Source organism: Taudactylus pleione, unplaced genomic scaffold (assembly GCF_031769625.1).
Source record: "Taudactylus pleione unplaced genomic scaffold, aTauple2 ptg000073l, whole genome shotgun sequence".
Lineage (NCBI taxonomy): Eukaryota > Metazoa > Chordata > Amphibia > Anura > Myobatrachidae > Taudactylus > Taudactylus pleione.
This window is the reverse complement of record NW_028284475.1, coordinates 2,001,165-2,017,079: the sequence shown is the minus strand read 5'-3', so window position 1 is coordinate 2,017,079 and position 15,915 is coordinate 2,001,165. Positions and strand designations below refer to the sequence as shown.

Sequence of the window (15,915 nt, the reverse complement as noted above, 5' to 3'; positions counted from 1 at the left end):
GCCAAGAGATTCTGTGTATAAGACAGTTGTCAGGGTACCTAGTTACAGAGAGAGACTGACCTTAGTGAAGAAATGATTGTGGATGATTCGGAGAATGGAGAGAGACAGGTCGGCGTTCCTGTGCAGCACCGGGATCCGGCACGTGACGCTGTGGCACCAGCTGTTGCTGCAGTTCTGGCAGAGGGGACAGATGACCGATGCTTACTGACCACTTCTTACACGACTGACTATTATGTTTCGGGGTTTCCAATAATATATTTTGTGTACACTCAAAAGTTTGTTTATTGGATTTTACAAAATAGTAGATGAGCCAGAAATTTATTACAAATGAATTGAAGGATGATTTTGTGCGCTGCAAACTATATGAATATCACAAATAATAATTGTTGTAACGCAAAATCATTATTGTAACCACTAAATTAGATTGGGAGGAAAACATTACACTATACTGCTGTCTGCAGCCAAAACATATTATTTTATGTGACACAATTGTGTGTCACAGAACAGTGCATTTTGTGACAAAATAATTTTTGTCATGTCAAGTAATGTGTTTGGGCTGTGAACAGTTGGAAAAGCCATTTACTAGCTGCAGATTAGTGGTTTACAAGTTCAGGATTATTTACTCATTTTCACATACAGCCTTGTTTTCACTGACACATCACTCATCCCCTGATATACTCTGTGCTGCTGGGGACCCTGCTCCTCCCACTATATAACTCTCAGTCTGTGACTTCCTGCTGCCTCCATTCCCCTCCTCACATCATGTCACTGTCCCTGTCACATGCAGCCCTGTCCTCACTGACACATCACTCATCCCCTGATATACTCTGTGCTGCTGGGGACCCTGCTCCTCCCACTATATAACTCTCAGTCTGTGACTTCCTGCTGCCCCGATTCCCCTCCTCACATCATGTCACTGCCCCTGTCACATGCAGCCCTGTCCTCACTGACACATCACTCATCCCCTGATATACTCTGTGCTGCTGGGGACCCTGCTCCTCCCACTATATAACTCTCAGTCTGTGACTTCCTGCTGCCTCCATTCCCCTCCTCACATCATGTCACTGCCCCTGTCACATGCAGTCCTGTCCTCACTGACACATCACTCATCTCCTGATATACTCTGTGCTGCTGGGGACCCTGCTCCTCCCATTATATAACTCTCAGTCTGTGACTTCCTGCTGCCCCGATTCCCCTCCTCACATCATGTCACTGCCCCTGTCACATGCAGCCCTGTCCTCACTGACACATCACTCATCCCCTGATATACTCTGTGCTGCTGGGGACCCTGCTCCTCCCACTATATAACTCTCAGTCTGTGACTTCCTGCTGCCTCCATTCCCCTCCTCACATCATGTCACTGCCCCTGTCACATGCAGCCCTGTCCTCACTGACACATCACTCATCCCCTGATATACTCTGTGCTGCTGGGGACCCTGCTCCTCCCACTATATAACTCTCAGTCTGTGACTTCCTGCTGCCTCCATTCCCCTCCTCACATCATGTCACTGCCCCTGTCACATGCAGCCCTGTCCTCACTGACACATTACTCATCTCCTGATATACTCTGTGCTGCTGGGAGACCCTGCTGCTTCCACTATATAACTCTCAGTCTGTGGCTTCCTGCTGCCTCCATTCCCCTCCTCACATTATGTCACTGCCCCTGTCACACACAGCCCTGTCCTCACTGACACATCACTCATCCCCTGATATACTCTGTGCTGCTGGGGACCCTGCTCCTCCCACTACATAACTCTCAGTCTGTGGCTTCCTGCTGCCTCCATTCCCCTCCTCACATTATGTCACTGCCCCTGTCACATGCAGCCCTGTCCTCACTAACACATCTCTCATCTCCTGATGTACTCTGTGCTGCTGTGAGCATTCGGATGATCTGATCTTTAGTGTTGGTCATGAATTGTGTAATAAATCTATGATGTCACCACAGTCTCACCAAAATATTAGTGTGCAGGAGGTCCTCCTGGTGAAACGGCACCAGAGCAGTTCTCGGTCTGGTCATATTGGACAATACACAGGTAACCTACCGAAACACATAATGATCACATTAATTCCCCCACACCTCCACAGAGACAGCAGATTAAGGACAGGCGTGATTCTCCTAAAGCCCCCTCCCCACCACCATCTTACATTGTCAGACAATATCCTGGAGACAGACATGAAGTACGAGTTCCCATAAGCCATTGCCGGGACGTAGATCTGCGCAGAGACGTTGTATATGGGGTAACAGTCGGCATACTGGATCTGCTCATAGGACAAGAATACATTTAAATTTATCAATTCATTTGGCTTCAAAAAGGACGTGACGGCCTGACAATCCCGTTATATGAATTATCGACAATATTTATAAAAAAAATAAATAAAAAAAAAACATAAAAATTTTTTTTAACTGGAAACTTTTTGTTTTGTCAACCTAACAGAGTAATCCTTATAGAATAGCCCAGAGCTGTGATCCGCTCTCCGGATCCCGCTAGCCTTCCACAAGATCTGACCAATAATGTGAATGGAACAATCCGTGAGGAGGGGCATTGACAACTGGTATTAGGAGAGAGTATGTAAAACATGGTGTTTTATCTACATTAACTCCACCCAAAACTACTCTTAATTTTCTTTTTAGATCTGGTCGTTACCCGTCTATAATTACGAGACTGGGCTGAGTATTTTGGGTGCACTTGACTTAGTGACCAGCAGGGGGCAGCATCAAGTGTGTTGGTCAGTGGGTTATGTAACATCACCCGTCACCCCCCAAACATCCCCCGTCCCTGCATCACCTTGAACTTTGTTATGAATTCTGGGCCGGGCTCTTGGGTAGACAGCAGGATTGGCTGTACTTCGTACCGGTTCAGGCTGGACTCACTGCAAGCACAACAGTATCACTACATCATTTATAACGCACGCGATTATTCAGATGTTGTGGAACTAGAAGTCCCAGCCATGCAAGCCTGTTCTACATAATCGTCCGAGTCGCAACTCGCTCCCTCAGAAGGGAGATATAAGCACATAGCGAGCAGTAGGGGGCGCTGTCTGCAGGCTATGATGGGGAGGGCCCAGATTCGTTATCCCCAGTGTAAGAGTGGGGTCGGATTTCTCTCACCTTTGTATGAACAGTTCCGGGTCGTAGCGCACGTTGGCGAGGAGCTGGACCGTGTTGTCGTGCAGAGTGTCGTTCCTCTCCGTATTCTCACTGGAGTCAGAGGAAAGGGTTAGTCCGATGCTGGAGCCACACGTCACGCAGGTCTCGCGTCTGCGCAACCCCAGAGATCAGCTCACCTGCTGGCTAGGAGTTTGATCTGCACTCGGTTCAAGAGGGTGGAGCAGCTGTACTCGAACTCCAGGACAAAAACCACCTGGGAGAAGAGGAGGGGAGGTCGGGTGGTCTTTAGGTTTACATTCAACAGGCCTGACTATGGCAAAATCCCACTTTACCCATCCACACCAAGCCCTTTGACCCGTCTACCTCCCGGCCACATTGACCTCTAAGCTCACCTGTCAGCCCTGGTCATCCCTCTGCCTCTACTTCTTCTTGCCCACCATTGCCCGTTTCCCTCCAGTTCGTCCCCTGGTGCCAGTCTCTTACCTTTGCCATGGACCTGAGCACGGGGTAGCTCACGCTGCAGGACCTGGTGTTAGGTGACAGCGCCGTGCACTCCACTTTACTCTGCGATTCCCCCTGTTGGGCCACAGACAACAACGCATTACGTCACAGTACTCCAACGTCAAACCAGTCTATATGACGTTCCAGCGGGGGAGGGGGGGGGGCTGATTGGTAAGGGTGGAATAAGAGGCGGCACTGGTACCTTTCCAGAGACACTAGAGAAGAGAAGGTTTCTGGAGAACCAAACTTTCAAGCTGGTGTTATAGGCGTTTTCTCTTCGGTTCACCAGCTCCACTTCCACCGCCAGCTTTCTCCGCTCCCTCCGGACTATGTAGGGTTTATCCCTAAGGCAAGGAGAACACAAACATTTTACCTAGTCTAAGCTATCACAACGACCATAATTCCACCACTCATCAGAGCCTAAAGGTACTACAATGCTAAATACGGAATGGGACAATGAGCCAGGTTCTAAATGGAGAAGACGAGAGAAGTAATGGTCTTCATGACTTGTGGAAAACGGACTATTTAGTCTTACTTTGTTGTAAGCAAGGTATTCTGATCAGAGTCTTGGAGACCCCTTGGCCAGTAGACTTGCAAGCACATCTTTGGATTTATGGACCTTTGCTTGATGCTAGTTGATAAAAGTGTTTACATTTCATTTTCGAGGTTTAGACTTTGAAAATTTACAACTATGATGAGATTATGGACGATGGTAATAGTCTTGCTTTAGATCCACCTCCAGAAGCTCACCGGGTACCGGAGATGTCCATCCGTGCCTTCAGGGCCAAATCTGTAATGCACTCGTTATCTTCACCACAGTCCTTAAAGAAAGGAACCTGAAGACAAAAATTAAACCAGTCATGTGAGTAGCTTACCTTGCGTAGATGAAGACTAACACGCAGGACACAAGTTCCTAAAGGAAAAAGTTCCTCATACTTTGAGAAGATGTTGTAAGATGAAGCTCAACAGAAGTCCTACTGAACATTATTTATATGGTTTCTACAGTAACTTTGATGAAACAGTTATGAGACTATTATATTGCAAGTGACCTTCAATACTGTTCAGAATTTTGTTTACTTTTTGCACGCATTTCGGTGCTTTTAGTCTTCTCCATGGAGCTCCCACCATTAATTTTATTCTACCATTACTTCTCCCTCATTTTACTCCAACCACAGAAGAGTGCAAAAATTTGCACAACTGCGCTCATCTCTAATTGCAAGGTTCTGGGTTTCTCCGAAGCGAAGTACCAGTTCACCGTGTCTAATGCAAACTCACCAGCTTTTTCACAGAGGATGGACATCGGTCATCCAGTACAGGGCTGGACTCTGTGTCACTCAGGTTAAATCGCAGATGAACTCCGATCGGTCGTAGATAGTCAACAGTATCCTGTGGGAGAATTTCATTAGGGAAGGATGGCTTTGGCTGAGTTGTGATTTTTGGTGACCACCAAATGTATGTGAAACGCGTTGGTTCATAATCTTTACTGGCATTTATCACACACAGAACATATGTGGCCATTTCCTGATTCCCGCTTCATGGAGTTCAACTATTCCCCAAACAAGGTCTCAGTTCCAGAATTCGCTCATTAAGTGGTCACCCAAAATTTTACGTATTCACAACGGCCGAATATACTCACGATGACATGGAAACCGAGATTCATACAGGTCACTTTTCCCATGGTCACTCTAATTCTCTTATTGAGAAGCTTCTGAAAGTTCTCATCGAACACCGCCCGGGGGGTGACCTTCCTGTCATCCAGGGAGAGGTTGTAATAAAGTCCTGCGATGGGAAAACAAAGAAGAAAGAAGCCATATTGTCTATGTTTAAAACTGTCCATAGCTTTGGTTCCTCTAAGCCTCCATTGAAGGCTCCGGCCACAGGTTAAACATCTACACTTGTCGAAATGCGTTAAAACTTGACTGAAAAACGTTTATCACTGACCAAAACGACCGTCCCATTTGCCAGGTGATTTGGAGTTGATGGAAAAGCAGAGCGTTACGTTCAGACAGACGGACTCTTTGCCCTGTCGCTGACAGTTCTTCTGGAGCATGTTAATGGAGGTGGGGGTGACCTGCAAGGACGCGTTGACTCGAACAATGCTCCGGGACCTGTGGGAGAAAAGCCACAAACATCCAACTCAGTGGCAGGTGGACACAGACACAGCCCTTCCCCCCAGCAACTCTGCTGTGGTCAGGAAAGAGTTAATATGCTGCATATTGGGTACGATGCGCAGTGAGCGCATATAATTACTGGGTTCTGTAGGATCTAGAGTAAAATGGGCGGCTGTGCTGTGGAAAGATGGCTGTGGTCACATTCTCCAAGTGGATGGAAAAAAGTTAATTACATATATGGGCATCTAAAGTCTGGAACCCAAGTCACACACTCCCCCCCCCCCCCCTATCAGGCACATGCTTTCGCCAGAATAACCCCCCCCCTCAAATTGCATTGCCTGCCCCCTCACCCCCTTTCCCCAAATTGCATTTTCTACCCCCTCTTCCCAAATTGCATTGTCTACCTCAGTCACCCCCTTTCCCCAAACTTACACCCTTCCACAATTACATGCTCCCTCTCTAAACCCAGCCACATTATCCCCAAACCACCCCTTTCCTGTAAACACTATCTAACCCCCATCCACATTATCTCTGACAATCACACCCTTCCTTCTCGCCCCAGTACCACCCTCACCCGCTTATCCTAGTCACACTCTCACACTGAGACCCTTTTTAAGCGCTAGTCTAGTCACATTACCCCTTAGTCACAGACTTACCCTTCAGCCACAGCCAAAACGTATCCCTACCCCCTAATACACCTACCTGTAAGACCCCCCATTTGAAGGATCACTCATCTTTAGCCACGCACTATACGTAACCCTGCCCCCTAATCACACTCACCCATAAGGCTCCCCCATCTCATGGATCGCTCATCCTTAGCCACACCGTATATGTAGCCTACCTCTCTAATCACACCACCCATAAGGCTCCCCCATCTCCTGGATCGCTCATCCTTAGCCACACCCTATATGTAACCCTATCCCCTAATCACACTCACCCATAAGGCTCCCCCATCTCTAGGATCACTCATCCTTAGCCACACCTTATATGTAACCCTATCCCCTAATCACACTCACCCATAAGGCTCCCCCATCTCCTGGATCGCTCATCCTTAGCCACACCCTATATGTAACCCTACCTTCCTAATACACCCACCTATATGGCTCCCCCATCGCTCATCCATAACTTCTCTACCTCACCCAAAGTCACACAGGTTGTTAGTTTTGTGGCAATCCAGTTGCTTTTAATTTGATTGATCCTCTAAATCCGCTACAATAGGGACCTGTCCGAGCACACAGACGTCTGCCGCGTATGTACAGTCTGTGCCGCGTATGTACAGTCTGTGCCATGTATGTATGTGCCGAGTATGTACAGTCTGTGCCATGTATGTATGTGCCGTGTATGTACAGTCTGTGCCATGTATGTATGTGCCGCGTATGTACAGTCTGTGCCGTGTATGTACGTGCCGCGTATGTCTACAAAAACTAAATGTGATCAGATTTACGAATTTGCCGATTAAATTTTGTTCATGTAAAATTTTCTGTTACACAAACGCGTTATACTTATAATGATCTTACACGAAAAAAAAAAAAGCTTGGATGGAATGTACGAATGGCGACACGTTTGGCTGGTTCTATATTATTATACCATAGATAATGCTACGGATAGGAGGTGACTGGTTATATATTATTATACCATAGATAATGCTACGGATAGGAAGTGCCTGGAAATCTGAATGAATCATTTATTGTGTGGATTCTCTATTGCAAAATTTCGTCAAAAGCTCCAATGTGAGATTATAATTATAGTATGTGTATTATAGAGATATTCTGTATATACAGATAAATGTCCCAGTACCTCAACATAACAACTGCTCCTTGGCTCCCCACAGTCAGGTCAACCAGCTCGTCCCCATCCAGGTCCATCTGGGCGCTTACACTGCGGCCAAAGTAAGTGAGTCCATGATGGAAGGAGGCGGAGCCTATTCTCTGCAGGACGTACAATGGGAAAATGCAGATTAAGGACGCTGAGACTCTTTGTGACGTCAGCCTCTGCAAGCTCATCTTTTCTAAGTCATCCTGCCGCAAAACCGCTCACCTGTTTGTAAGATGGTAATAGGGTATTGCGATACCCGTGGTAGATATACACTGCCCCCCGGTGGTTGTCCTCTAGTGGAGCGCCCACCACTACATCGGTTAAGCCATCGTGGTTCAGATCCGGAGAGTTGACCATGGAGAAGCCGAAGCGGGAGTCCTGCGCTTTGCGGTCTGTATGCAGCGTGCCGTTCAGCGTCAGATGGAGCTGCGGATGACAGGACAGCGCAGACATGGCACCATCTGTCTAGTTGCGCACCTACAGGCTGGTAGTGTTATATAGAGCAGGTACACCCCTAATAAGGAATAAGTGGCAGCCCCAGAGCGTGTAGAAGCCTCTCATTGGAGGAAGCCGACGTGCTAGGGTGAACCGATTTGGACAAGTTGTGACGTGTGTTTCAGAAGACAATCTCGTACCTTTGTGCCAGTAGCGAGGATAAACTAACTGGCACCATGAAGCCAATCGTATTCAACCTATCATTTTATAGAATGTACTAGATAAATAATAGCTAGAAGCTGAATGGTTGCTATGGATAACTTGCTATGACAGGGGAAGAGATAGGCAGATTGTTCTGTAACCATCTCAGGCTTTATATTAATAGGGTATCCTTTGCGGAAATTGGTTCTCTGTTCAAGCATCAAAACACATAGGGGAAGATTGTGGAATGAACCGCACATCATGACATAACATGGAGGATTAACAGGAAGATTCTAGAAGAGAGTACACCATCACTACAAAGAGAGACTAAGCCGTGACAGTGTATAAAACATCGCCACCTACTGTCCTTCCAGTATAGCTTCTTAAATAGTACTTTGCCTGTAGCTGTTGTTATACACCAACACGTTTTGCTTAGAGAAGTTCATATGGTCTTAATCTTTCTCTGAGGACCAGTAAAGGAGGAAATGTACATGTGTGCTGGGCCCCAATACCCTATTGCTACACCCTGTGCTGTCTGTGTTTACCACTGTGCATTAAATTCTCTAAAGTACACATTTCCCCATCACTCCCACAATGCATTGCGTAACAGCAGCCAACAGGACTGTGCAAGATGAAAGTTGCCATGGGAGATTGACTTGTGCTTTCTTTTTTTGTCTTACCTGGCCCACTCGGTAGATGTAAACCCGACCTGTCTCTTTGCTATGATGCCCGAGGAACATTGGGGCAGCCACCAGCAAGACGTCAGTGACCCCATCACCATTAACATCCACTGGGCACACTTCGCTGCCAAAATAAGAACCGATCTGTGGAAATATAAGAGAGGAATGTTATACTGGATCCAAGAACAAATAAGGAGGTTGTGCAAACTGTTCCTGAGGCCAAAAAGCCTCTGCGCCCAACCCGGTTCCAGGATGTCCTGTAATATTGTCCCAATCAGGGGCAATAAAAGGATCTCCAAGGTGGGGGTTGATGGAAATCATTACTGTATCTATAAATACTATATAGATTCTTTCCTAGAATATCCTATAAGCTTCAGCTTGAATAATGATTGGAACCTGAGGCTTCTGCATAGTCTGCCACCTGCTGGTCACACATGATACTGCACTTTTGTTTGCAAACAAAATTTGCTCCTGGAGTACCCCAGGCCTTAGATGCACAAATATATTAATGCACGTGTAACAAGTCTCTTCAGCGAGATTGCTAAACATTTTACTGGTGGATTACTTGCCTGTTCCCCCACCAGGGCCTGTGAGATGGAGACATCCCCATTCCTGGACATCTCAAACAGGATGACCTTCCCCTTGTGTTTGAATCTGGGGGCTCCAGACACGTATAACCCCTTTCCGCTGCGCAATGTAATGGAGGACACTGTGTAACCTGGAGGGGGGGGGAAACACATCCATAATAATGAATTAATTAGTCCATGCAATATTACACAGCACCACTTGCGCCCTCCCCTTGCCGATCCCCAGGAGCCCCGGTCTGTCCCCAACAGTCCCCGTGACTGCACTCATCACAGCGCTTTCCAATTGGGAACACACACAGTGACATAGGCCTGAAGACTCAAGAGCTTACAATCTATGGGTCGTCAAGCCCTGTCACTGTCTTCTGTCAGGAATTAACCCCCGGTGTGCCAAGCACTGTCCATTTCTTTCTGCGTATAAGGATGTTTCTACAGGTAGAATTAAAAAAAAAGAAAACATTGTACGGTATTACAGCACAAATGTATCGATTATATTTCAAATGATTCAAACCTAATTTAATGATATTGTAACAAGAGATGCTAAAATGTGACTATATCAGATAAAACCATTTCCCTGCTGAATAAAATGAGATTACTCCCATGATTAAAATTCTCCAAAGTATCAGTCTGGAACATTTAGAATAAAATGCCATTTTCCCTTATGGCCAATGGGGGGCGCTGTTGTATTAGAGTCTATGGGGCTCATGCAAATATGGCGGCTTTCTCAGTTGTATAGGCTTCTATTAGCGGGTCAGCAAGAGTTCCCTTTTGCGCAAGCAAGCCCATACGTCCTACCCAGTTCCAACTATCTAGGCCCAGGCAGATTTATAACCACACCCTGAGAGTACTAGTCCCAGATTACCCAGGTAAGCAGCGTGGTTTTTCATCTTGACGGGAAACTCCTTCTCGAAGGCGGCCCGCGATGGCATTATCCGGCTGTGCCCAGACTCTTTCAGTACCGCTCCGTCCCAGTCGTACGCTCCTACTGCGCCAAACAGGATTCCGTCCTGTGAAGACCAGAGCCAGACACAGATCTAACGTTTCCAGGCGCCATAACTGTGGTATTTGTCTGTTTTGGGACGATATATTTGTCTACGCTGTAGGGCATCTAATGATGTGATTTATCACGTGTGCAAATTCCACGGCTGACAGTACGCAGTCAGCTTCGTGGGCCGGTGAATAAAAAGGCACCGATAGACCACGGATCATCGAATTCGAATCTTTTATAAATTTTAATTGTATATCAAAAATATCGCAGTCCGGGCTCCCTCATTTGATTAAACAAATAGGGTTAAAAAAAAAGGAGATCTATCTAAGGGGTTAATAGTCATAACATTAAATCACTCATAGAAACAGACAAATGTATATAACGAAAATAAAATAAATGACGTAACATAAAACAACCTTATGTTACTGAACGGATAGTAAAATGCCAATACATGGCCAAAGTCTATCAGACCTGCCCAATGCATAAGGAACTGGACCGATACAGCCACTGGGGTTCACATTATAAAATATAAGAACACAGCAAGGAAGCTGGAAATATCACTACAATATCATTATTAGTATTAGTTTCAATAACCTAAGTTTGTTTGTGTTCTGTCATTTACCAAAAAAGGAAATCGCATATATACCCTGGATCAACTGACCCCACAATGGCCACTAATAATTATAGCTGCAGGCACCATTGCTGGTAAGGAAGGAATCCCGTGACACTTGTGGATGATCTGCAAATCGCCACACATGGGCGGAGCTGCAACGCAGGATTTACAAAGCCCCAGACCGCCAGCGTTTCTCCCTGAAACAAACAGCAGCTTCCATCCAAAGCGCTGTGTTTTGGGGTTTTTCTTAGATCCGCAATTCTCTCCAACCACACATGACCTGGTGTTGGGGGCACATTCTGCACCACATTTTGGCTGCTATAGGAGCAATCTCGGCTCTCGCAAACACCTATTTTTCCTGGCGGGATTTCTGGCGGTTTGTGAAACCGCCATTTCATAAATAATCTCCACTTGTATTCTTTATATGGCGGGAAAAAAAAAAATCGGGACAACGTTCGTCATCATAAAAACGAATCTTACCTCATTAGCAGATCAGCACCCACTCCCAATTTCTCACCTCTAATACATGTATGGATAATCCAATCTGTGACATCTCTAGTTCAAAGGAGCTTTCATTCATCCCGTGTGTGCCTGCGGAGAGAACATGCCAGACATGGGTCAGCGACAGTCTGTGCACCCAGCGTAGGCTGAGCCGCACTACAAATAACACTGGGTGCAGAAAACATTTATGTTATGGCTGCAGACAGCTTCATTATATGGTCTATTTCCACCAAAGGCTGCAGACAGCTTCAGTATATGCTCTATTTCCACCAAAAGGCTACAGACAGCTTCAGTATATGATCTATTTCCACCAAAAGGCTGCAGACAGCTTGGTCTATTTCCACCGAAAGGCTGCAGACAGCTTCAATATATGATCTATTTCCACCAAAAGGCTGCAGACAGCTTCAGTATATGATCTATTTCCACCATAAGGCTGCAGACAGCTTCAGTATATGATCTATTTCCACCAAAAGGCTGCAGACAGCTTCAGTATATGATCTATTTCCACCAAAAGGCTGCAGACAGCTTCAGTATATGATCTATTTCCACCAAAAGGCTGCAGACAGCTTCAGTATATGGTCTATTTCCACCAAAAGGCTGCAGACAGCTTCAATATATGATCTATTTCCACCAAAAGGTTGCAGACAGCTTCAGTATATGATCTATTTCCACCAAAAGGCTGCAGACAGCTTCAGTATATGGTCTATTTCCACCAAAAGGCTGCAGACAGCTTCAGTATATGATCTATTTCCACCAAAAGGCTGCAGACAGCTTCAGTATATGATCTATTTCCACCAAAAGGCTGCAGACAGCTTCAGTATATGATCTATTTTTGCCAAATGGCTGCAGACAGCTTCAGTATATGATCTATTTCCACCAAAAGGCTGCAGACAGCTTCAGTATATGGTCTATTTCCACCAAAAGGCTGCAGACAGCTTCAATATATGATCTATTTCCACCAAAAGGCTGCAGACAGCTTCAGTATATGATCTATTTCCACCAAAAGGCTGCAGACAGCTTCAGTATATGGTCTATATCCACCAAAAGGCTGCAGACAGCTTCAATATATGATCTATTTCCAACAAAAGGCTGCAGACAGCTTCAGTATATGATCTATTTTTGCCAAATGGCTGCAGACAGCTTCAGTATATGATCTATTTCCACCAAAAGGCTGCAGACAGCTTCAATATATGATCTATTTCCACCAAAAGGCTGCAGACAGCTTCAGTATATGATCTATTTTTGCCAAATGGCTGCAGACAGCTTCAGTATATGATCTATTTCCAACAAAAGGCTGCAGACAGCTTCAGTATATGATCTATTTCCAACAAAAGGCTGCAGACAGCTTCAGTATATGATCTATTTCCAACAAAAGGATGCAGACAGCTTCAGTATATGATCTATTTTTGCCAAATGGATGCAGACAGCTTCAGTATATGATCTATTTCCACCAAAAGGCTGCAGACAGCTTCAGTATATGATCTATTTCCACCAAAAGGCTGCAGACAGCTTCAGTATATGATCTATTTTTGCCAAATGGCTGCAGACAGCTTCAGTATATGATCTATTTCCACCAAAAGGCTGCAGACAGCTTCAGTATATGATCTATTTCCAACAAAAGGCTGCAGACAGCTTCAGTATATGCTCTATTTCCAACAAAAGGCTGCAGACAGCTTCAATATATGCTCTATATCGGTGGTGTATTCATTACTCACTGACACATTTTAAAAGATCCACAGGTGGGGCTAATTATTTCACTTGTGGTTCTATGAGGATACCTGGAAAACACGCACTGCTTGGGTTTCTGAGGACCAAATTTGAGAACCTGTGCTCTATTTCCACCATAAGGCTGCAGACAGATTTACAGTTGAGAGATACAGTATAAGCCGAACAATAACACAGAGTAATAAGTGGCCAGTGCAGTAGAGTCCTGATGTTGTTGTTCAAAACAATGGTTTCCCTTTTTTATATTCTGCAAACACCACCAAGGGGGGAGACACAGCCACAGGATATAGGTATGATGCATAAATTAGCAATCACTTTGGATAGTTATCATATCAAGTCACAGGGCAAATTAGGAGATATTTAGCCATGCCTCCCTCTGCCCCGTCTAATCCTCCCAAACCATGGAATGCTGGGGGGTATGAACTATTCCATAAGCAGGAACAGAAGCAGGAATATGGAGTGCGTAGAGGGAACATGTACCAAGCCTTGGAGAGTGATAAAGTACCAACCAATCAGCCCCTAACTTATTTTTCAAACACAGCCTGTAAAGTGACAGTTAGGAGCCAATTGGTTGAGATTTTATCACATCTCCCCACCATACACAGAAAGAGAACTACCACAGGACAAACAAGATTTCCAAGGACATCGGCCCACTCTTACTTTTGACAAATGCCCCACCATATTTCTCATCTATGCATAACACACATACAATATACACAAATAATGATAATATATTCTACAAACTACGGGGGAGATGTAGCAAACCTTGGAGAGAGATAAAGTAGGGAGAGAGCTCCTCTCATGTTACAGGCTGTGTTTGAAAAATGACAGTTAGAAGCTGATTGGTTGGCTTTGATATATCTCCCCCTATATGATAAAACAAATCTAGGACAGGAATCGCTGTACACTCCCACCTAGTGGTCATAAGTGGTACTGTAGTTCTATGTACATTCTGGGAAATGTTTTTGACATTGGGGGAAGCTAGGAAGCTGGGAAGGAGATGAATGACGGTCTCAGGGGTGTCTCCATACTGTACCTTCTAAACTGAAGATCCTGTCGCCTAAAGCGTCCACAATATCGTTAAGGGCGGCTTCGTCGGTCACATTGAAGAAGTATTTCTCATCTGGGTCGCTGGCAATGTACTTAATCTCCCTGATGAAAGAGTCTGGGTCCTGCTGCCGCCTCATGTAGTTCCCAAGGACCTGATGGGGGAAAGATAAAGACGCCCAGTTTCAGAGTAAATGAAGGAACGGGAAGCAAAATTTTACAGACTTCTATAGCGCCTAAGTCACGTCGTACCGCAATGGCGTATCGGGTGACGTCTCGGTTATCACACTCCGCCAAGGCCAGCGGCAGCTCGTCTCCGTCATGCGACTCTCCGTCTGTTACAACGATGAGGAGTCGAGTGGCCCCGTCCCTTCCGCCTCTTTCCGGACTGAAAGCTTCAGAGCTGAAACAAGTAGGTAGGTTAGGTGCGGTATGAAACAAGTAGGTAGGTTAGGTGCGGTATGAAACAAGTAGGTAGGTGCAATATGAAAAAGGTAGGTAGGTTAGGTGCGATATGAAACAAGTAAGTAGGTTAGGTGCGGTATGAAAAAGGTAGGTAGGTTAGGTGCGGTATGAAACAAGTAGGTTAGGTGCGGTATGAAACAGGTAGGTTAGATGTGGTAATGAAACAAGTAGGTAGGTTAGGTGTGGTAATGAAACAAGTAGGTAGGTGAGGTGCAGTATGAAATAGGTAGGTTAGGTGTGGTATGAAACAAGTAGGTAGGTTAGGTGCGGTATGAAACAAGTAGGTAGGTTAGGTGCGGTATGAAACAAGTAGGTATGGTATGAAACAAGTAGTTAGGTACGGTATGAAATAAGTAGGTAGGTTAGATGCGGTATGAAACAAGTAGGTAGGTTAGGTGTGGTATGAAACAAGTAGGTTAGATGCGGTATGAAATAAGTAGGTAAGTTAGGTGCGGTATGAAACAAGTAGGTAGTTTAGGTGCGGTAACAAACAAGTAGGTAGGTTAGATGCGGTATGAAACAAGTAGGTAGGTTAGGTGCGGTATGAAACAAGTTCGGTATGAAACAAGTAGATTAGGTGCGGTATGAAACAAGTAGGTAGGTTAGATGCGGTATGAAACAAGTAGGTAGGTTAGGTGTGGTATGAAACAAGTAGGTTAGATGCGGTATGAAATAAGTAGGTAGGTTAGGTGCGGTATGAAACAAGTAGGTAGGTTAGGTGCGGTATGAAACAAGTAGGTCGTTTAGGTGCGGTAACAAACAAGTAGGTAGGTTAGGTGCGGTATGAAACAAGTTCGGTATGAAACAAGTAGATTAGGTGCGGTATGAAACAAGTAGGTAGGTTAGATGCGGTATGAAACAAGTAGGTAGGTTAGATGTGGTATGAAATAAGTAGGTAGGTTAGATGCGGTATGAAACAAGTAGGTAGGTTAGGTGTGGTATGAAACAAGTAGGTTAGATGCGGTATGAAATAAGTAGGTAGGTTAGATGCGTTATGAAACAAGTAGGTAGGTTAGGTGCAGTATGAAACAAGTAGGTACGGTATGAAACAAGTAGTTAGGTTAGGTATGAAACAAGTAGGTTAGATGCAGTATGAAACAAGTAGGTAGGTTAGATGCGGTATGAAACAAGTAGTTAGCT

The 15,915-nt window shown here is 45.2% G+C and overlaps 1 protein-coding gene across 2 annotated transcripts in view; it reads right to left on the bottom strand.

Annotated features, from left to right (window-relative positions):
* The window catches only part of ITGA10 (integrin subunit alpha 10), a 37,127-nt gene that overhangs the window by 4,762 nt on the left and 16,450 nt on the right, over positions 1 to 15,915 (bottom strand). For both annotated transcript variants that reach the window (XM_088467561.1, XM_088467562.1), the window contains exons 8-27: positions 14,563 to 14,713; positions 14,300 to 14,465; positions 11,555 to 11,628; positions 10,299 to 10,443; positions 9,422 to 9,570; positions 8,853 to 8,996; positions 7,759 to 7,962; positions 7,519 to 7,649; positions 5,552 to 5,718; positions 5,247 to 5,389; positions 4,886 to 4,996; positions 4,361 to 4,446; positions 3,813 to 3,954; positions 3,593 to 3,685; positions 3,286 to 3,362; positions 3,110 to 3,199; positions 2,787 to 2,871; positions 2,146 to 2,259; positions 1,952 to 2,038; positions 61 to 174 (exon numbers count right to left, since the gene is read on the bottom strand). In XM_088467561.1, coding sequence (XP_088323687.1) covers positions 61 to 174; positions 1,952 to 2,038; positions 2,146 to 2,259; positions 2,787 to 2,871; positions 3,110 to 3,199; positions 3,286 to 3,362; positions 3,593 to 3,685; positions 3,813 to 3,954; positions 4,361 to 4,446; positions 4,886 to 4,996; positions 5,247 to 5,389; positions 5,552 to 5,718; positions 7,519 to 7,649; positions 7,759 to 7,962; positions 8,853 to 8,996; positions 9,422 to 9,570; positions 10,299 to 10,443; positions 11,555 to 11,628; positions 14,300 to 14,465; positions 14,563 to 14,713 — 2,473 coding nt within the window. The remainder of the gene's footprint in view (positions 1 to 60; positions 175 to 1,951; positions 2,039 to 2,145; positions 2,260 to 2,786; positions 2,872 to 3,109; positions 3,200 to 3,285; positions 3,363 to 3,592; positions 3,686 to 3,812; positions 3,955 to 4,360; positions 4,447 to 4,885; positions 4,997 to 5,246; positions 5,390 to 5,551; positions 5,719 to 7,518; positions 7,650 to 7,758; positions 7,963 to 8,852; positions 8,997 to 9,421; positions 9,571 to 10,298; positions 10,444 to 11,554; positions 11,629 to 14,299; positions 14,466 to 14,562; positions 14,714 to 15,915) is intronic.